The 23,077-nt window shown below is 37.8% G+C and overlaps 1 protein-coding gene and 1 non-coding gene across 3 annotated transcripts in view; both read left to right on the forward strand.

Annotated features, from left to right (window-relative positions):
- The first annotated feature begins 1,531 nt into the window (after positions 1–1,531).
- The window catches only part of LOC120071653 (protein MICRORCHIDIA 6-like), a 32,329-nt gene continuing 10,783 nt past the window's right edge, over positions 1,532–23,077 (forward strand). The window contains exons 1-9 of one of the 2 annotated variants that reach the window (XM_039024022.2): positions 1,532–2,086; positions 2,424–2,788; positions 2,980–3,054; positions 3,223–3,257; positions 4,545–4,623; positions 4,775–4,864; positions 4,949–5,024; positions 5,291–5,375; positions 9,795–9,923. In XM_039024022.2, the coding sequence (XP_038879950.2) occupies positions 2,425–2,788; positions 2,980–3,054; positions 3,223–3,257; positions 4,545–4,623; positions 4,775–4,864; positions 4,949–5,024; positions 5,291–5,375; positions 9,795–9,923 (933 nt within the window). In that variant the 5' untranslated portion in view covers positions 1,532–2,086; position 2,424. Of the gene's footprint in view, positions 2,087–2,361; positions 2,789–2,979; positions 3,055–3,222; positions 3,258–4,544; positions 4,624–4,774; positions 4,865–4,948; positions 5,025–5,290; positions 5,376–9,794; positions 9,924–23,077 lie in introns of both variants that reach the window. The other variant, XM_039024023.2, reaches the window with a different exon arrangement.
- On the forward strand, positions 9,401–9,543 carry LOC120072399 (small nucleolar RNA snoR2/U65). Its single transcript, XR_005480459.1, has one exon. It is a non-coding gene; the product is annotated as a small nucleolar RNA snoR2/U65 (small nucleolar RNA).

Below are 23,077 nucleotides of genomic sequence, written 5' to 3' on the forward strand. Positions count from 1 at the left end.
CTTATCTCTCTGCTTCTATTGGGTCATCCTTCCAAAAAGAACAAAAGGATCCTTAAGCTTATTTACATACTAGCTTCTGTTGGAATCTTTGGTTGGAATGCAATGCCCATATCCTCTCACCGATAAAAGTTGAGGCATAAACTACTTTATCCACTTCTCTTTTTGCACTTACTTGGAGTAAATTGTCTCTTGCTTAATTACAATTTTATCTATATTCTCGTTATCAAATGGAGGTGGGTTATTTTTAATTTAATTTAATTTTAATTATAAATATATAATTACTATTCAATAGGAACTTCTTTTGCATTCCATTTCATCATATCAATGAATGATATTTTCTTTATAAAAACTAAAAGATAGGTACAAACTCTACTTGACTTTCTAGTTGAATTAGAATATTACAGCTTTTCTTGATTTTGTAGTAAAAAAGTAGAAAGTTATCCATGTTTGAAAGTTAATGCTATATTATAGCTTTTCTTATTTTTAGGACTAAAAGAGTATGTAAGTGTATTTTGAGGCCAATAGTTTATTCAAAGTATAAATAAATTTTAAACTATGCATATGTATCTATTTTTCTTTAGATATTGAAAGAATTATTTTGTTGCCAACTTGTCTTTTTGGTTCTTTATGTCTATGAATTATTCAATTCTCTCTCAACCTTGTTTGGATGCTAATGCAATTGAAGCCATATATGGAGTCCAACATTGTTTATACTCATCTCATGTTTGGAACCCAACATTGGTTATAGTCCACTCATCTCGGCTAGTGTATAAAGGATTTGGTAAATCGTAGATTAAAAAGTACATTTGTTCTTTAAGCTTTCATTAAAGAAACAATTTAGTCCCCAAACTTTAATTCACAACGATTTACTCCATATAATTTTAATTTGTAATAATTTAGTCCTTAAATCTGGACATGTAATAATTGAGTCCTTGAACTTTGAAATTTATAACGATCTATCATGAAAAATATTGTTAGAATTTAATTAGATTTCTTACATATATAGATGAATAAATCGCACAAGGACTCAATATGCTTAAATTGTTACATGATAAAATTGACACTTAATTTTCATGAAGTTTTTAACTGGATTAAATTGTGTTTTTAGTGTTTCTGAATTTTATATTTGAAATTTTAAAATGTATAATTATAGTAAAAATGATAATTTAATAAACATTGTGTTTCATCACTATATGTTATAAACTCAATTCATCTTTGTTAAATTATGTAAAATATACTATGTTATAAATTATATGATATTGTAAAATAATAATTTTACAATTTTTTTTTACATAAAACATATTCGTAAATTAATTGTACTAGTTTATAATCAACCTAATATTTAATGGGTGACTATGATTAGTTGTATGATTTATAAATTTATTATCAAAACATATGGAAAACTTGGGTTAAGTGAAAAATATTGATAAAAATAGGTAGCAAAATCGTGTTTTCAATCTACAATTATTGCGTGCCTCTATGTGGGCGTATAAACAGCGCATGCCTGACATGTGGCTACACCTTAAATCGTAGACTTCATCCACGATTTCATAAATTTCACTAAAAAAAAAATGTAGTTTGCTTGGTCTACTTCATTTCTCCCTCTCTCTAAACCCCCCATCCCTTTCCTTCTCTCCCATTCCCAGTGGCTTCCAAATTCCTCTTTCTCCTCTTCATTTCTTCCACCTCCGCCCACCTCTCCGACGACACTTCCGTCAAGCTCATGGCCGACGCCTTCGAATGGCCCACCACCACTTGAAGTGACTAAGATTTGATCAACAGAACATGGTGCCTTTTCTTTTCGTGATTTTGTTCTAATTACTGAAAACCCGGACTTGCACATCTGATAAAAGAATATTGCAATCTCCATCATGACCTAGGCTTGCACATCTGATAAAAAAAAATATTGCAATCTCCACCAGTATACCAATTTTCTTTTCTTTAACCCCGCCCACCGTTATTTAGTTCACTTTTGGTGAAAATAAAAAGTGAATCCCACATTGCTTCAGTTTACCTTCAGTGACCCATAAGAAAGAGGTTGAACCGATTGTCCGTGGTCGTCATAACCCTTGTGTCGTCCCAAGAGGTACTTCATTTACTTTCAAATTTCTTCTTTCCTTTGGAATTGTGGCCATTCTTAACAAGAAACGAAAGAAATAAACTTGAACAAGAAACTTCTACTAAACATATGAAAATATGAAATACAACTGTAGAATCCCTTTATTTTCATATTTAGGTTGTCAGGTTTCAAGCTTTTGGTTAATTTACTTGTGGAGAAGTTCTTTATATCCTAGTGCTTTTTTTCTTATTTGAGTCCTCTAATGCACAACTGCGAACTAATATGATGTCAATTTTTAATAGGATATCACATTTGTGGTATTACTTTTGACTTGAAGAGAACAACCCTTCTGTGTCTTGCTCAGGATGATATCCGCTGATATTGTGGACTTGTCAAGTGATGATGAAGAAGGATCAAACTTGAAAGCCGTGAAGTTGGAGCCAGGAGTTGATGGGGCTGTGGTTCTACCAAAAGAGCACACAAAGAAGAATATCATCAAACTTGAAAAACCAAATACTGAATTTGTTAGTCAAGGATTTGATGAAAATAGGAGCCCGAATGTTTGGAGTGCTGGTCAGAGTAGCTCTAGTATATTGGATCAGGTGCCATCTCCAGCTGATGATTCTGGCCTTACATCCCCATCTCCCTTGTGTCCTGCACCAGTTTGTCGACAATTCTGGAAAACTGGCAACTATAATGATGGAGTTGCTTCTAATGTTACCGTTCAAAGTATTATGCCATTTTACCCATTTCAGATTTACCATTGTTTTAATTAACATGTGATATTTCACAGTTTTATTATGGTCAGAAAAATTGTTGTCCTATCAAAGTAATGCAGGATTGAACTTTTGATTTAGATGGCTTTGTGAGCTATTGGATTCCGGAGCTCTGTTTCTGATGGTTTTTTCTCCTGATGGCAGGTTCCAAAGGTCATCTCCATGTCCACCCTATGTTCCTTCATTCAAATGCTACTTCACACAAATGGGCCTTTGGAGGTATTGAACTCAAGTGTGTGTATGTGTGCGCGTGCGTCTTTGTTTGCTTATATTTTCATGTTCAAGGCAAACAATCTCCCAATTGTTTCTTTACATCAATTGTCCTTTCTATTCAATTGTTTCTTATAAATAAAAAGCCATAATATTCTTTCTTCGTTCTGTTTCCAGCTGTTGCAGAGCTGCTTGATAACACTGTTGATGAGGTGATTTTCTCACCTGTTTCTTTTAGCAGAATAGTCATTTATTTTTTATTAAAATTTATGAGATGAGGTTTATACTGTGGGTATTACCTTGTTTCTCTATTTGTCTCATTTTATTATATCAATGAAGAGGCTTGTTTCCATTAAAAAAAAAAAACCTTGTTTCTCTAGGTTAACCATCTTTCCGGATGCTCTTCTCCTCCCTCTAACCCCACCTTTCTGAAATAAAACTTTGATTAGACATATTTTCTCTATATTCCAAGTGCATGATGATGATCACTTAAGAATTGTAAAATCAAATGAAGTACTTTCAGTTTCAAGTCTTTGTAAGTTGAGGTATTGGTGCGTAATCTAGGAAGCATAGATACTTCTAATTGTGCAGAGAATTGGTATCAGATACGGATACGTCCAGATATGTGACAGATACGTGTCTGATATGTGATTTGGAGTATCTGATTTTTTTATTTTTATTTTTAATTTTCAAATACGCGTATCTGCTTCCAGATATGTGGGCCAATTTTTTGTTTCAAATTTAAACCCAACCATTTAAAAAGCCCAACCTACAACCCATTTTATTTTAGTGCATGTTTAGGAGTGATTTTAAAATCATCAAAAATCACTTTTTTCATTTTTTAAATCACTCGAAAACACAATTTTAATTACTCAAAATTCATTTAATTTTCAATTTTACACTTTTAAATGCAATTTTCATATCATCAAAATTAGTTTTGAAGAATTAAACATGTTTTGCGGTGATTTTGAAAATGACAAAAGTGATTTCAACAATTTTAAAATTACTTCCAAACATAAAAGTCCACTTAAATTGAGCAATCCAAAACAAAATAAATTAAAATGATAAAACATAACAATTTTTTAAAAAAACCCGAAACGTAATTAAATCTTCATTCTTCCCTTCTCTCTCACTATTTAAATTATGATTCACACCTCCTTCATCCTCAACTTCATTATTCAATCTTCATCTTCTACTTCTTTCCTACCGTCTACTCTAGTCACTCAACAATCAGTCGACGTTACTGAATTTTTTTCCAAGTTTTCACTCTCTTCTTGAATCTATTATAATGTAACTTATATATATATAGAAATTAATTAGACATTATATATATATATATATATATATAATACGTATCTTCAACGTATCCGTATCTCAATTTTGTAGAAATTAACGTATCGTCGTATCGTATCGTATCCGTATCTGTATCTGTGCTTCTTAGTGTGTAATGTGTTATTCTGTCTGATTTTGTAGTACTTTTCTTTTTTTGTAATGGATAGATCCCCAACGGAGCTACCTTTGTCAATGTGGATAAAATCTTGAATCCAAGAGATGGAAGTCCTGCTTTGATAATTCAAGGTGCTGTCTTTTATTTGTCCCAATGCCTTTTGATATCAATTTTATATTTTCTATTAGGTTACCCGTATCATTTAATCTACTCAACCTTGCTATACATGTAGATTAAGCTGTCTTATAATTATGCTTTCAAAATTTGACCACTTTTCTCTAGACGATGGAGGTGGAATGGATCCTAAAGCGATGAGGATGTGTATGAGCTTTGGATTTTCAGATAAATCGTCAAAATCAGCCATTGGACAATGTATGGAAATTTGTTATCATTTTGTAATGTTACATTTTAAGCTCCGTCCCTATTGCATTTATCGGTTCACTTGTAGCTTTCCAGATGGAAATGGTTTCAAGACCAGCACTATGAGACTTGGTGCAGATGTTATTGTCTTCAGTCGGCACGTGAATAATAGGTCTGGCTCAAAATTTGACATAGTCTACAACTTATACATATGAATATCTTAGTTTTGAATGCCTGCCTTATTGATTTGACAAATGATTGTGAACAAGTTACCTATTTTTTCCTTTGTGAAACTTATTTGATAAAATGGGATTAACACTAGACTATTTTGGCTCTATATGGTGCACATGCAAGATATTTTCCATTCCACCTCCGTCTAGAAACAGTGGTCAAACATTTTTTTCCCTTCTTCCCTGAGGTTCGCTTTCTATGTTCCAGGTCCAGGGTATCAACACAGAGTATTGGTCTTCTGTCCTATACGTTTTTGTCCCGTTCCGGCTACAACAGAATTGTAGTGCCTATGGTAATTCCACTTTCTCATTAAATAGTTATAATTAGCTTAGATCTTTTTCTTGTTAATGTTTTGCCATTATGTTTGGGTATGTGCTGAAGCAAAATTTAAGTCCGCTTAACTGTTGTGTTACTATTGCAAAATGTGATGTTTTGCATGGTCAAGGAAAAAGATGAACAATGGAAACCGATATCCTTTTGAGGGTATGAGATCCTAGCATCATAAAGAAGCTAGTGTTGGGATAAATCATAAGAACTTAGCTTTGTTTCTGTTGGAGTGACCCCATAAAATCTAATATAGGGAATTTTTGCTGGGGTTAGTAAGATCCATGAATTGTTAATGTATAAGAAAGAGCTTGGAAACAAGATGAGAGAAAGGGCAATGGATGCAAGTGTTGTTTTTCTTTGGGGTGGGGGAGGATAGATTTATTTCTTATTCCTACGGACCAACAATGGTTAAATATACAACAACAAAGAAGATTTAATTAAGAAATCTAATTGTAAAAGGAAATGAAAATGAAAAATAACTAAAAGATAAAGAACACATGTATACTATATGCAATTCTACACTCTTGTGGGCGTGTATAAAATGTAAGCCAACTTGGAGTTGAATTCATCAAAAGTTGTCCTTGGTAACACTTTAGTGAGAATGTCGCCAATTTAATGGTTGAAATAGAAATAGGTAGCTCATTTAGTAGAGGAGTTTAGACCTGGGTCATAATGAGGATTAAAGTTGTGACACAAATAGCCTCAACTTCTTGTGCCTCAAATTCCTTCATATTCACCTATTGATTTTCAAAGAAGATAACATCCTTAGATGTGTACATTTTTTTTTTGTTGATGGGAGAATGCATTTCATTTGTGCCACTTTGGTGTGTTGAATAACCTAGGAAAATGCACTTCATGAATGATGGATCAAATTTAAATGAGTGAGGAGAATGATTGAGTTGGATCAAACAAAGGAAAAACAACCAAATACTTTAGGAGGTAAATTTGAGGAAAAAAATTTGGAGTTGGGTTGAATTTTGAGAAAAACATATGAGATTCAAAATTGAGAATCCAACTAGGCATTTAGTTTAAGAAAGGTTGAAGTGAGAATAGTTCTTCCCCCAGAATCGTTTAGGATCATGATTGACAAAAAAAATGACAAGCTATTTTAAGAAGGTGTTTATTTTTTCTTTCGACAATCCCATTTTGTTGTGGTGTGTTTGCAGTCACTTGAACCTGTGTGAACAATACCATAAGATGAAAGAAATGGTTCAAGAATTGAACTGAAATAGTTTTTGACATTGTTTCGAGGACCTGAATTTGATTGGGAATCATACAATGGTAGAACAGACTGAAGTAGTAAGAATCATTATGGCCCTACTTGAATAGGATTTGTTCTATAGGTTGTACTACTGTGACCTTGAATTGTATGAAGTAGTAAGTATCATTTGAAGGGGGTGAAGAGAAATGTTTTGGATTGGTTGTTGAGGATCTTTGACTCAGTCCTTGAGAATCTTGAGAGGTTGACGAGGAATTTTTTGTGGGAAGGGGTTGACGAAGGATGAGGTTCTCATTTAGTTAAGTTTGAGGTGGTTTTGAAGTCGATTGACTTTGGAGGTCTGGGTAATGGGAGTTTGAGATCACACAATGAGGCTCTTTTGGCCAAATGGTTGTGGCGGTCTCTAAATTGAGATTTACACGTTGTGGTATAGAGTGGTTGAGAGTAGGTATGATCCTCATACTTTTGAGTGGACTTCAAGTGGAGAGTCAAGGGGCTTCATTTAAACCATGTGGAAAGCTATCTTTTAGGCTCTTCCCTCTTTTTCTCAATTGATCAGTTTCTTTCTTGAGTTGACCATAGTATTTAATTTTGGGAGGACCGTCAGGTGGGAGACAAGTGTTGGTGTGCATTATTTCCTCATTTTTACTTTCTTTCAAAGAAGAGGGTAGATTATGTGACCTTGGTGGTGTCTCTTTCAATCGTTCTTCTTCAATCTCTTTGGGCTCTCCTTGCCTTTTATCTAATAGGGAGGCAATTAATATGGCCGTTTTTCTTTTTATCCTTTGAGACAAATATTTTGTTAGGTAGGAGGGATGTTAGGATGTGGTCCCCTAACCCTTGGGTTCTCTTGCCATTCCTATTTTCAAGAAGGGGTTCTCTTGCTATTCCCATTCTCACCTTTTATTCTTGCTCTTTGCTTCAACGACTTGCTTCGAAGGCTTCAACCTTTTTCTTTATGGAAGGTTAAAAAAAAAAAAGGTTAAAGGTTTTTGTATGGCCTGGGGAGAATCAATACCTTGAATCATGTCCAAAGATGTGATACTATGGGGAGAATCATCAGTGTCCACTCTTCTTCCCACTGATGCCACTCCAGCGCTTCACCTCCTAAGCACAAAAACGCAGCTTCAATCTTGTCCTTCTCCAACAAGTGGTTGACGACAAAGTAGCGCTCCACTCGATGGAACCACCCAAACGGGTCATCTCCCACCTTCCCTTTGAAAATCGGAATTTCAAGCTTCTGTAGATGCATATCGAACAAGGGTACCTCTTTCTTTTCTCTGCTAGACGAGCTCTCTTTCTTATTGCTTCCTTCACCCTCTGGGTGTTTTTCTTTGTCCGTCACCGTCTGCTCAGACAAGCTGGTGTCTTCCCCCTTCCTTGCAGAGTCCCGAGCATGAGTAACATCTTTTACTCCATCGTTTCGCCCGATGTTTCGAAATGTGTTGTCATAACATTGACCGTTACCTGTTGCATCTCAGTAAACCATTGATCCATCGGAGCCTCCATCCCTACCTGTAACAAGGTCAGCTATTCCTCGATTGCAGAAATTCGAGCTTCCATCTTTTTCACCATTCTCTAGTGACTGTTGGCTCTGATACCAAAGTGATAGTACTTGGATTATATATCCACAATTTAGGCTTAATAGCCAAGGAAGCCGAGGCCTCCTCAACTTAATAACAGAATGATAATGGAATGGAAAATGACAAAAGGAAAGAATAATCCTAATAACTGAAAGATCCCTGGTCCCCACAAAATCCCCTATTCGTTTTGCATTACATCATTTTGTCCATTCTGCCCTTTATCTTGTTTATTCTTCTTTTGGACGTATACTTTCTTGATCGGGGGTCTATCAAGATGTTCTTCTGTCATCTTGCTACCATAATGGTACATTCTTCATAGGAGGATCTGAATCATTTGTTGTGGTTGTTGTTGTTTGCGAATTTTCTTTTGGATTGTTGGTGGATGTCATTTGGTGTTAGTGGGCTTGTAATAGAGGTGAGTGATCCCTGTTGGAGAGGGTGCTTCTGCATCCTCTCTTTAATGGCAGTGTTGTGGCATGTGAGTTCCTTTGCTATTTCGTGGGGTATTTGGTTTGAGAGGAATGGTGGCAGCATGAGTCAAGGCTGTGGATATTGCCTGTGACAATAGGTAACATTTACCATGAAAGGGCGTGAACACAAGCTAAACATACCACGATCGAACTCTGTAGGAAGATGTTGGAGGACACATGGTCAACGTTCACATATCTCCAAAAGGGTCCATTGTGAAGATTTGCAGTGTTGGAAGAAGAATGAATGTTCCCCACAACTTGAAACCCATGGTTGTGAATGACTTGCGACCCACAACATGAAGATGGGATGCAAGACTGAGATGGTGATAATTGGTGGCTCGTTAGGATTTTTGATGACTAGAGTTTAGCTGTGATACCGTGTTATTTCTAGGATAAATTATTATTTTTTATTTTCCAAAGACTCAATCATGGTAAATATGAAGTATAAAAGTTCAGCAAAGAAACTAATTTTAAAAGGAAATGGTATTGATAAAATTAAAAGATAAAAAGATGCCATTTACCGTAGGCCATTGTCTTCGCCATTCTGTTTCAAGGAACCAACTTGGAGAACCCAAGCTGAGACGTTCCTTGTTTGGATATTGCAACTATGTTCTGTTTCAAGGAACGAACTTGGAGAACCCAAGCTAAATGGAAAATTACCTTATTCTCAAGCTGGTTGTATATTTCAATTACATTCTGCTATCTTATTCATTTTTTCAGTTTGATGCCACTACATGATAGCTCAAGGGTGGTGACTGGCGATGCTATGATTGAACCAAAAACAAGTTTTTTCACATCTTGATAGGAATTTGTTCATCTTTCTTCTCTAGATTTACAAATCCGCTTTGTGTGATTACATTTTTTCTTCTCTTTTCAAAAATGTTACCCTACGTGGTCTTGCTATTTGATTTAAACTTGTTATTAGTGTCTAGTTTGTGCATATTGGTTTTTTTCTTTTCTTCTTTTTTGAGATACTTTCTCAGAATTATTTTACTATGTGTGGACATTTCTCGCCCTATGCACTTCCTTCAACTTCAAATCTGGTTGTGGTTTTGTTGGTTTATCACTTTTTTAATGTAATGGAGAATTGATGTTTCGTGTTTGTACTGCAGGTAGATTATAAATATAACACATCAAGTGGCAAAATGGAAATATTGCATGGGAGGGAACGATTTATGTCTAACCTTTCCATACTTCTACAGTGGTCTCCATACTCATCGGAGTCTGAACTTCTTAAGCAAGTAAGCTATGTTCAACCTCCTTTTGTTCCCCTCATGTAGATTGGGATTTTAAGCTTGTTTTGACCATGGACTACATTAATTGTGTTCTAGTTGCTGCCCGACCAAAATTAGCCTTGGAAAGGAACGGAACTTAGTTTTATCCCCATTCTTTCCCTTTTTGTTGAAAAATCTAGAATTTTATTTGATCCAAACTCCCGTCCATAGATTTTCTTTACAGCATACATATGCAAGATTCTTGCTTTCCTACTCATATTATGTCCGCATAACAGATGAATTATGTCCTTTGTGTTTTTTCAAAGAACACATTGGTTGCTTTACCAAAGAACTCATTGGTTGTAAAGTTGTTCAAATAAGAATTCCTAAAATTTTCCTTGGTTCCATAACTTCCATGGCATAAAAGACCAGTTTGGTTATATAAAATAGTAAGGCTTTTCTTATTTATTTATTTATTTTTATTAGTATTTGATCCTCCGTGAAACATGGTCCATAGGGAAAAAACCGCAAAATAGCCTTTACTTCATTTGATCATAATATCTTAGCCTTACATTGAGCCTCCATTTGGGGAATCCGCTAGCCAATCTTCTGAGCAACGAGGTTGTGTTTGTACAATCTTAGTCCAAATAGATTTCCAAAAAAAAAAAAAAATTCCCAAATTCTGTTGCTGCTTATCTTACAATAGAAGAGGGGAGAGAGGGACTCTATACTATATTTGCATAAAACACATGTTCGCAATCTTGAATGTTGTGGAAAACTAGCGCTTGTATCACTCGGGAAGTGGTTAGAGGCAGCTTTTCCCTTAGTATTTCTTTTTATGATGCCGAAGGTGAAGATTTTTGGGTTTCGAGAGTTGATGACCCTTTGAGGTCATGAGAGAGGAAAGACTTGTGGGGGGAACTAGGGGAGCTCTTTGGTCACTGTGGTTCTAGATGGTGTATGGCTGGTGATATTAATGTTATTCGCTCTCTTGGGAAGAAGGCTTTCGGTGGCAAGATTACTAGTGCTATGAGGGTTTCCAACCGTTTTATTGAAGACTATAACTTGTTTGAACTTCCCTTGTTAGATGGAAAGCTTACTGGGTCGAATTGTGGCTACTAAGATTCATAGGTTTTTACCTTCAGAAGATGGATCGAGAGGTTTGGCAGCCCTAGGCAGACGAGGGGTCAAGAGTCAGTTTAGGTCATTAGCCTATTGTTTTAGCTTTGGGAAATTGAAGTTGGGTTCAAATCCTTTCCTTTTGAGAATATGTGGCTTGAGCACACTTCTTTCAATGCCAAGAGGTCTTCATCAGGAAATTGGGCTGGCTATCGTTTTATGTGGAAGCTGAGAGCTATGGAAGGGTTCTTAGATCTTGGAACAGAAAGGTTTTTTTAAAGATCAGAAAGCAAGAGGTCTTCAAAAGAATCAAAGAGATTGATTAAAAGGAGTGAAGGGGTCCCTTTTATTCTGTTTGAAAGGGGGAGAGGGAAGCTTTAGAAAAGGGAGTTTGCTTATTTGATTAGAAAAAAGAGTATCAGTTGGGGTCAAAAGGCTAAAAGTGAAATGGCTAAGGAAGGGGATTGTAACATTGTTTTTTCATAGGGTGGCTAGTGGTAGGAGGAACAAGAACTACATTGGTCCTTTGATCTTGGATAATAGGGAGTGCGGACTAAAAACGATAAATGATAAGGAGATCAAGGAGAAGGTTCTATCATTTGTCGTCTTTTAAAAATCATTGTGTTAGATTTTCTTGTGTGGATAGGGAGCTCTTGTACGTTTTCCTTTGGGTTCCTTGTGCTCTTTCGATAGGAAAACGATGGATGTGGTGGCTCTTCTTTCTCCTTTTGAGTCACCCATCTTGGGAGGAGAGATGTGAGAGTTTGGAGCCCTAATCCTTCGGACGGGTTCTTGTGCAAGTCTTTCTTCCAGTGCTTGGTTAACCTTTCTCCTTTGGGTGAGTCGGTCTTTTCGTCGGTGTGGAAGATAAAGGTTCTTAGAAAGGTGAGATTCTTCGCTTGTCAGGTTCTTCATGGCTGTGTTAGGATGTTGGATAGGCTTGCGAGGAAGATGTCGTCAGTTGGGCCTTTCTGCTGTATTCTTTGTTGGAAGGCGAACGAAGTCTTAGACCATATACTTTGACATTGTGAGTTGGTGAACTTTGTCTGGGATGCTTTTTTTCAGACGTTTGGCATGATGTGTGTTCGTCACGGAGATGTTAGAGATATGATCAAGGAGTTCCTCCTCAATCCGCCATTTGGGGAGAGTGGTCGTTTTCTCTAGTGCGCTAATGCTTGTGCCATCTTGTGGGTGTTGTGGGGCAAGAGGAATAGCAGGGTGTTTAGAGAGATTGAGAGGAAGAGTGTAGAAGTTTGGTCTCTTGTTCGTTTTCATGTTCCTTATTGGGCTTTGATTTCGAAGGCTTTTTGTATTTATCCCTTGGACATGATTTTGTATAGTTGGAGTCCTTTTTTGCAGAGGGAGTCCCCTTTTTTGTGGGCTTGGTGTTTTGTATGCCCATGTATTCTTTCATTTTTTTTCTCAATGAAAGTAGTTGTTCTTATAAAAAAAAGCGGTTTCTTAAAATAATAATAATAATAATAACAACAACAATAATAATAATAAATAATTCAAAGGTAGGTGGATGTTCATTGAGAAAGATACCTCTCAGAGCTGTAAACCAAAGAGACCTATCAAACTGACCTCTCCAAAAAAAAGCTGTATTTTCATTAACCTCCACGTAATGCTGTTTTTTATTGGAGTTTGTTAATTCAAGATGAGAGGTTTGACACCTGACCCTTGAAGTAACAATCTTATTTTGTCTTCCATTTTAGCGGGGTAGATGCATATAAATATATATCTATGTTTTTAGTTCTTAGTTATCAAGATTAATTAGAACTTTTAAATTGTTTTCATTCATTCAAAAATCGAATTAGACTTAATATATTATTTCGATATGATAAATTAGTTCAATATTGTCATTAATATGGATTGATTGGGCCTCGTACCTGGAATTAGTCGGATGGAGTAGATAATTTATTAGTTTTTTTTTTTTTTAAACAGAAATGAGCGTCTTTATTATAATAAAATAAAAAGAGACTAATACTCAAGGTACAAGAGAGTTATATTAAAAAGATCAGCCAAAAATTTCCTCCTCCAACCATGCTTGCATTTTTTATTGCTCACGACTTTACCTATATATATATATCTAAAACACAGAAGGCAGGATTCTAACATAACAAAATTGGAAGTGAAATATTTAGGCAATCAACTTTTAACAAATGAACATTTCACAATTGAAATTGATGCAAATAATTTTGAGCATGGAATATTTCATAACCAAACGGAATATTCATTTAGTCTTTTGTTATGTTTCCTATCCTGTATTTTGAGCATTAAACTCATTTCATTAATTTAATGAAATCAATGAAACGTCTTATTTTCATTTCCAAAAGAAAAAGAAAAATAGGAAGTAATTAACATTTTTGGTATCTCTTAAGCATTTATTAAGGAAATTTCCATTTGCATGGTCTCATCAAATCACTGATGCAAATAATATCCAGATACCAAATTTTCCTCTTTCACCTCCTCATATGGTTCTTCTGATGCTTCAATCGCAACATTTAGCTCTTGAGTTCCAAGCTTCAAGGTGACCAAGTTACCTCCTTTTTTTATGCCAATTATTGGACTAGAAAAGTCAACTGTCCTACTTGGACTTATTAAATTTCTCCATTTTTGATGTTTCCCCTTAATCTTTTACTCCACTATTTTAGCGTCAATGCTATTAAGTAGTTTAAAATTGATGAAAATAAAAGAAGAAGAAGAAAAGAACACACAATAATTTACATGGAAAACCCTAGGCCCGGGAGAAAAAACCACGATCTAGTTTTTATTATTCAAGTAATACAGAAATACAGAAAGACTGCTCAAATAAATAGGCAGACAGAAAGCCCTAGGACCATAAGAGAATTACAAATAAGCCCCTAGGGCAAACCAACCCTTTTTCGACACTCCTCTCAAGTTAGGGCGTAAATATCAATCAGACCCAACTTGCTGATACAGTAATCAAAACTATGTCTTAACAACCCCTTTGTAAGGACATCTGCAATCTGTTGATTAGAAGGGATGTAGGGAATACATATGCTCCCATTGTCCAGTCTTTCTTTAATGAAATGTCTGTCAATCTCGACGTTTTTGGTCCTATCGTGTTGGACCGGATTGTTGGCAATACTTGTCGCTGCTTTATTGTCACAGAACAATTTCATTGGAAGCTCACTGTCTTGTCGAAGATTTGTCAATACTTTCTTCAACCAGATTTCTTCACATATCCTCAAACTCATGGCCTTGTACTCGGCTTCTGCACTACTTCTGGCAACCACTCCCTGTTTTTTACTTCTCCAAGTGATTAGATTGCCCCCGACAAAAGTGCAATACCCAGACATAGACTTTCTATCAACAGTAGACCCAGCCCAGTCCGAATCAGTATATGTTTCTATACCACGTTTACTAAACTTCCTGATAGAAGACCTTTATCAGGAGTGCCCTTTAGATACTGTAGAATGCGTTCGACGGCTGTCATATGTTCCTCATAAGGAGCTTGCATGAACTGACTAACAACACTCACGACATATGATATATCAGGTCTCGTGTGAGATAAATATATCAACTTCCCGACTAATCGCTGCTATCTCTCTTTACTAACAGGGGCTCCATTATTAACATTACTTAGTTTGGCATTATACTCCGCAGGGGTGTCTACAGGTTTACACCCAGTCATTCCTGTTTCTTTGAGGAGATCTAGAGTATACTTTCGTTGTGAGACAGAGATACCCTCTTTCTACCGAGCCACCTCCATCCCAAGAAAGTATTGCAATTTTCCCAGATCTTTAATTTCAAATTCTTCAACCATCTTTGTTTTAAGTCTCATAATTTCATCAGTTTCATCACCGGTCAGAACAATGTCATCTACATACACAATAAGTACTGAGATCTTTCCTGTACCAGACTTTTTTTTGTAAACAACGTGTGGTCTGAGTGCCCCTGATCATACCTCTGTGCTTTAACAAATGTGGTGAATCTATCAAAATAGGCTCTTGGAGACTGTTTCAACCCATACAGTGACTTTCTCAATCTACAAACCCGATTAAATTGGTTTTCGAAGCCGGGTGGAGGGCTCATATAGACTTCTTTTTCGAGTTCTCCATTAAGAAACACATTCTTCGCATCCAATTGGTGCAAAGGCTAATCTTTATTAACAGCAATAGATAACAGCAACCAGATCGTATTGAGTTTGGCCACAGGAGAGAATGTCTTAGAGTAATCAATACCAAAGGTCTGGGTAAAGCCTTTGGCTACCAGTCTTGCCTTGTATCTGTCAATCGAGCCATCGGATTTGTACTTGACAATAAAAACCCATTTACATCCAACCGTCTTGTGCCCCTCAGGAAGAGCAACCTCTTCCCATGTCTCATTTTTCTCTAGAGCTCTCATTTCTTCCATAACTGCAGCCTTCCACTCAGGAGTTTCCATGGCAACTTGTATATTACTTGGAACCATTACCGTATCTAGACTGGTAGTAAGAGCCTTGAACTCAGGAGATAGGTTACTATGTGTCATGTAACTATGCATAGGGAACTTTGTACATGACCTAGTCCCTTTTCTCAAGGCAATTGGAAGATCGAGAGACGCATCACGGTTTTCCTCTTCTCCAAGTTTCTTACTGTAGCTAGCCGTCTGATCTATGGATCTTTCTTTAGGACTTCCCACACAATCACCTTCCCTTCCACTGTTCTCGTTTGCTAAAGTTATTTCCTCAGTGTTGTCTTTTCTATCAGTTTCTCCATCCTTCTCAATTTCCTCTATTTTCACCAATCTCTATATCTCTGTCCACTCTACAATTATTAGTCTTAACACAATCATCTGTATCACAAACAGGGATATTCATACCTGGAATTGAGACCGAGTCAGACTCGTGAATTGGAGCCGGAGAAGCGACAGGCGACACTGTTTCCTTCCTGAGATTCTTCCTGTAGTAAGTTATCTAAGGGACTTGATTAGTGGGAAGAACAGGACTAGGGAGAACAGGGCTAGGATGTTCAGGTTTAGCCGACATCTCTAGGGGAATGGAATACGTGGACTAGTTAGCCTCTTCACTAGGACTCTCCCCCTGAAGAGGACTAATGGGAAAGAAAGGTTGATCCTCGAGAAAGGTGACATCCATAGACACAAAGTACTTCCGAGACGAGGGATGATAACACTTGTACCCACGTTGATGGAGAGGTTACCCAACAAAGACACATTTCTGGGCACGAGGAGTGAATTTCGTACGATTGGGACCGTGGGTATGGACAAAGACAACACATCCAAACACCCGTAGAGGTACGTCTGGAATTAATCGGGTGTTGGGGTACGATTCTTTGAAATAGTCAAGGGGAGTATGAAAGGTTAAGACACGGGAAGACATGCGGTTGATAAGGTGGGCTGCAGTGAGGATAGCATCGCCCCACAGATAGGAAGGAAGAGAGGTAGATATCATAAGGGAACGAGCGACCTCTACTAGATGCCTATTTTTCCTCTTGGCTACTCCGTTTTGCTGGGGAGTATAGGCACACGAGCTTTGATGGATAATTCCTTTAGAGACCAGGAAGTCCCTAAACGAGTTATTAATGAATTCACGCCCGTTGTCACTCTGTAAAATGACAATTTTTGTGTTGATCTGGGTTTCTACGGTCGCATAGAATTGTTGGAAAACAGAGGACACCTCAAACTTATCGGTCAAAAGAAAGACCCAGGTTAGTCTGATGTGATCGTCAATAAAGGTGACAAACCACCGTTTGCCTGTAGAGGTAGTGGTTCATGAGGGACCCCAAACATCACTGTGGATAAGACTGAACTGTTTGGATGGTTTGTAAGGTTGAGAGTGAAAAGAAACACGACTTTGTTTAGCCCGGATACACACATCGCACTGTAAGGATGATATATTAATATTATGAAATAAATACAGAAAAAGGTACTTCATATATTGAAAATTGGGATGTCCCAGACGGTAATGCCATAACATAAAATCGGTCTCAACAATAGAGAAATTTAAAGAAATAAAACTAGTCCTATAACCATCCTTAAAGGAAGTTTCATTAGTCAGGAAATAGAGCCCCCTATCGTGCCGGACAGTGCCAATGGTCATCCTCGAGCTCAGATCCTGAAACAAAACAATGTCGGGTGAGAAAACAATCTGACAGTTCAGGTCCCTTGTAATTTTACTGACAGATAGTAAGTTATACGAAATTTTAGGAACATGCAACACATCACACAATATTAGACCCTCAAATGGAGAAAGATGTCCTTTCCCTGCGATAGGGGCAAAGGACCCATCTGCGATTCTATTTTTTTCATTTCCGGCACTCGGGTGATATGATATAAAATGATCAGAAGATCCGGTCAGGTGATCTGTTGCTCCAGAGTCCACAATCCAGGGTCGTTTTCCATTAATGCTAATAAAACCAAAGGACTGAGTCGTACCTGAGTGTGCAATTGCATTGACTCTAACAACACTTAAGTTACTCTGACCGTCAACTTGAAGCGAAGTCGAGGTCTTGTCATTCGCTGAGTCGCTGACCAGAGCCTGTCCAAGACTAGTCTTGTCTTGTGACTGACGTTGTTTGTAATTTGGAGGTTTTCCATGTAGCTTCCAACACTGGTCTTTCGTGTGCCATGGTTTTTTGCAATGCTCATAGACAGGTGGAGGTTTCTTGTCACTGTCAGATCCGGAGGACTTGGTGGCAAAAGAAACAGCCTCAGTAGATGTAACTACTGAAATATTCATGGCCCTAGACTTGTCTTCTTTGAGGCGTATTTCAGAGCACATCTCCATCAGTGACGGTGTAGGACGTTGGCCCAAGATCCTGTTGCGAACACCGTCAAACTTCGGATTTAACCCAACCAGAAAGTCATACACTCGATCAGCTTCCTCAATTTTGGAATACTGCGTCCCATCATGTGTACATTTCCAGATAATCTCACAGCATAAGTCCATTTCTTGCCATAACAAGGATAATTTGTTGAAGTATGACGTTACGTCCATAGCCCCTTGATTTTACATTCATGGACTTGTTTGCTTAAGGTATAAAGGCGGGATGCATTCTGCTTCTTCGAATACAACTGTTGTACTACATCCTAAATGTCTTTGGCAGTTGTCGTATAAAGTAACGATCTGCCAATTTGAGGTTCCATAATACTCACCAGAACTGATCGTAGCAATGAATCTTTTGCTCTCCAGATAGGTTCGTGGGGGCTACCGGGTTCAGGTTTGGGTATCTCCCCAGTTAGATAGTCAAATTTTTGTCTTCCTTCTAGAGCCATTCTAATGGATTGCGACTAGGAGAAATAATTTTCGCCATTTAGCTTTTCTCCAATAATAATTCCTGCAGAGTGTCCCATTAATCCAGATAATAAATTTGCAGTAGGTATGAATGGAAAGAGTTTACCGGGTTTTCAGGGCATAGCTGTAAATTGGATGACTCCGATTGAGCACTTTGCGAGTTTGTACCAAGAACTGAACCAAAATCTGCGAGTTGTTGTTGAAGGAAAAGAAATCTGCTTTTAATCTCATTAGAACACACCCCATTCACACCTGCCGGAGAGTTCGTTGGAAACGCGACCGGACCGGCGTCACTACAGTCAGAGAGGGCCGACCGATCTATCGCCGGAGGTTGCTGGTCAGAGAATCCCCACCGACGAAGCCGTGGCTAGTCGTGCCAAAGAAGTCGCCGACTTCGAACCCTAGGGCTGTCGGGTTTGGACGTCGTGAAGGCTGCTGGATTCGCAGTGAAGTCTCGTCGAGTTTGGACACTGTCGACCGATCTGGTGTGCGCGGAAGGTTGGGTTGTGATCGGATCTACTCGCTGAACGTCGTCTGCACCTGGGAGATCAACGGATCCACGACTAAAGTGTGGTTGGGCGTTGTTCAGATCTGGACGCCGATTCTCCTTGGCTGGGCGCGACCCGATCTGTCCGTCGATGGATTGGGTTGTCGTTCCGGCGGCACTCATTTGTTGAAGAAGGCGAGGTAAGGCAATCTCGAGGTACTGTTGGACTGCTTCCTTAATCGTGTTAGCTATCTCAAAATTGGTCATCAAAGGAGACTCATCAATGGTGGCTAGGGTTTTGTTACCTTGCTCTGATACCATGATGAAAATAAAAGAAGAAGAAGAAAAGAACACACGAATAGTTTACGTGGAAAACCCTAGGCCAGGGAGAAAAAACTACGATTTAGTTTTTATTATTCAAGTAATGCAGAAATACAGAAAGACTGCTCAAATAAATAGACAGACAGAAAGCCCTAGGTCCATAAGAGAATTATGAATAAGCCCCTAGGGCAAACCAACCCTTTTTCGACAAAAATAGTTTTGAAGTGAAACTATTTAAATTAATTTTAATAGTGATGGAAAAAATAATGAAACTTAATTAGTTATAGTTGTTTTAATTCTTTTAAATTATCATTTAATTGATATTAACACTAGCTATTGAAAGTGAGTATTTAGTGAAAATTTGAGGTTAAAAGTGGAAACCTTGAAATTTGGGACCGAATTGAAACAAAATGCAAATTTCAAGAGTAAAATCATGGCATTTTGAAGCTTAGGGTCTAAATTTAAATCAATCTTAGAACTTAAGGACTCAAGAGTGTTTTGAAACCTAGGGATCAAATAGAAAGTAAACCCAAAACCTAGGGCTAAAAAGGTGTTTTTCCCTTCTTTTTTTTTTTTTTTTTTTTTTTTTTTATCATTAACTCGTTTTCGTGGCCTCTTCAAAGATCTTACCTACAACATGTTCCTTTTTTTTTTTTTTTCTTTTGAAAGGAAACATAATTTTTCATTGATAAAATGAAAAGAGACTAATACTGAAAAATACAGTATCTTGTATAAGAGGAGAAGACATCAAAATGTAACACACTTAAAACCTAACAAACCAACCAACTCCGAAAAGGAAACCAAATCTAGGGGACACGAGAACTTTAAAGCCCTAGCCTACAGAGGAACAATGAGCAAACAAGGTAATAAGTCCAATAATATCAGAAGTGCGAGGATCAAACCACAAAACAAACTGACTTCAAAACTGTCACTTCCAAGCCTGCAACTACTAGGAAAAGAAAACACAACTTCTTTAGGGCAAAACAGTAAGAGTCGCATAGACACGAGAATTCCATAATAATAGTTCAATTGCTAGAGTAAACCACCAACCTAAGCTTTAACAGAAGGAGAACGAGGTGGAATTGATTTTAATTGCAAACCACATTTTTCAATCAAAGCAGAAATTTCGCAAGAGTTATGGGTGACTATTTTGCTTGAACGTTTTCACCATTTTGAAACAAGGTATCAAAACCATCTTTAAAATAAACCTCTGAAATCTCCTCAACAAAATCATCTTTTTTTTTTTTTTTTTTTGAAAAGGAAACCAATCTTTTTATTAATGCATAAAAAGAAAGTACAAGAGATGTGTACTTGAAAGAGAACAATACATGACTCGGGATCAGGAGACCCACCCAAGCATCTCAACTAGGTTGACACCCCCTTAGCATCCTCATCACATCCATAATAACTCAAACACATCGGAATGAAAAGATCTTACAAAAAGACTGAATACAAAGAAGAGGGTGGATCCTCCTTCGAGAAGCGTAATACAAAACAAAAGAAAAACAGGAACATAAATCTAAACTAGTTGAATCTTCTTGGTTGGAGAGGAGTGTGATGACAGGCGATTGGAAGTCAATTTTACTCGACAACCAAATTCCCTTGGATGCGGTATGCGATGCATGTTTCTAAGATATGCATTGATAATCATGCGTAGATGGTCATGCATTGGAATGAATATGCGTTAATAAATGTATGCGATGACCATGCGTTCTGCCACAAGTTTTTTTGTGTTCACGCCAAGTATAACATGGACGCAAGTTTCTCGGATAATCCGAGGTCGAACACAGGGACTTGTAGCTATATATATGCGGTGATGTACATGCGGCGGTTGAATAAAAGAATGGAGGGGATGTTGCTAAGTTAATCCTACTCCTACTCCTATCTAGATGACAACGCAATGAGGATATGCATGAAAGGTAGAGACACGACAAACCTTGACATGAAATAAATGTATGGGAAAATAGATAAAATGTGGAGATGTTTTCATTGCAACCCTTAAGAGTGACTGCGAGGGCAACCCTAGTCAACGCAAGCCAATGCGCTCATGCTACACTCATGCACGACAAATCATTTTCCAATGGAAATGCGGTGCTCCTAAGTCTAGGACACATGTGTTGAATGCAAAAGTGTCCATAGAGCTTATTTCTAAGTCTCTACTCTTTTTTTATGCGATGATGCAAATGCACACAACGTTGTGGTGACCGCACTCAATCGTATCCTATCTCTAGGATGTATGTGATGGGTTAATAGCAAACAGTGCTTATTCTTAAGCTCCTATCTCTTGTATTATGTGTTCTAATCTGAATCTCCCGAGCTTAGATTCTGACCTGACCTTCCCAAGCCTAGATCCTGTCCTTAGACTATCCTTCCGAGTATCTCTAATGGACAAATGAAGCATACATAATACAAAACAATTGCATGAACCTGGTTGACGCAAGATTGTTACTATCCCTAGTGAACAACGCAAACCTTGCTTAATGCGTCCAACCACTTACCCTCCCAGGCAGTTGGTTGTTGTTGACTTCACTCATAGACAAGCAATGCGTTAGCCTACAGACAGGCGTTGCAGTAGCTTCATACTAAGCAAATAAGGTTTTCTCACACACTCACGCAACGCACACCTGTCGGTGGTTTACTACATGCTTCATATCCCTAATCCACATGACTAAGTATGTAATACCCAAGAAATCCCACTAAGTGCTGCAATGAAAGTAAAGATGCTAAGCAAAAAGATGGAGATGGAGTCGAAGGAACAGAGAAATGCATTGAAAACAGATTGTATTCCTTAATTCCAAAATGTCATACAATACAACATAGAAAAAGAATGGAAAGAAATGACCGACTGGAAGCAAAATTTTGCTTCCAGCAGATGTGCGTCAAGGCTGCCGGTGGTGCCATGGATGGGTGGAGGAACTGACTCTCTCGAGATCTAGCTCCGGCTGAAGGCTCCGGTCGTCACTCGGAATGGATGACGGAGGTGAAGAACTCTCAGTCGTCTTCTCCCACGTTTGTCTGGATCGCAAGGATTCGCCCTAGGCGAACCTCAGTCGAAAACCTTGGATAAAATGAATTTTAGCTCATCAGCTTCTATTTATAGAGCTTGGTTCGCCGACAGCATTAATTGGAGTGCCCTGAGTCTGACGTTCGGCGCGTTTGTCCTTTCTGAACCTCTGCCACTAACGGTGTGATAGGTGAAATGTCAACATCAGCTTTAGATTTTCTCGAGGTAGATGCGTTGATGCGTTCATTTCACCTACCTTGCATTGATCCATTAGTTTGCATTGTTGCGTAGCCGCAATCATTTAATGACCGCATTCGCTTAATACTGCAACTCTACACGATGATCGCAATCGCTTGACGAGCGCAACTCCCCTGCGATGGACGCATACGGCTGATTACCGCAACATCCATGCGTTGATCGATGCGTTTGCCTTTGCGATGGAGTGTTTCTCCACATGTGGTCGTCTATGCGGTAGTCCAATTTTTGCGTTTTCTTTCATTTCCTGCATTAACTACAAAGATAGAACATTGAATGCATAATTAACGCAAAATAATGGGTTAGCTGAGATTCGACATGCTGATTGACGCAAACTCATATTCTCGTGAATTCCTATCATGATCGACGCATATTCTGCCTAACAACCTTCATAATTCTAAGTAAAAGGCCTAAGATAACATGCATTTCTGCATGTCATCACACCCCCAAACTTAAAATCATGCTTTTCTTCAAGCATGCGTTATACTCAAGAAATTCTAGCTCACCTTCATGCTTTCCTTTGCGATGACCAGCTTCTCAGAATATAATTTACACACACCTTTGACCATCATCGCAATGCTCTCCTCCACTTTGGCTGCTTCTTCAAAAAAATCTTTTCTAAGTTTAGATCCGGCAAGCCTTTGCTCAAAAAAAATTTTCTCATTCACCGCAACTTTGTGTTTAGCTTTTGAGAATGCGTTCATTCAAAATACTTCAAAACTTTGCGATGGCTTATT

The sequence above is a fragment of the Benincasa hispida genome, chromosome 2 (genome assembly GCF_027475165.1).
Source record: "Benincasa hispida cultivar pf3 chromosome 2, pf3_genome.v1.1, whole genome shotgun sequence".
In the NCBI taxonomy this organism is placed as follows: domain Eukaryota; kingdom Viridiplantae; phylum Streptophyta; class Magnoliopsida; order Cucurbitales; family Cucurbitaceae; genus Benincasa; species Benincasa hispida.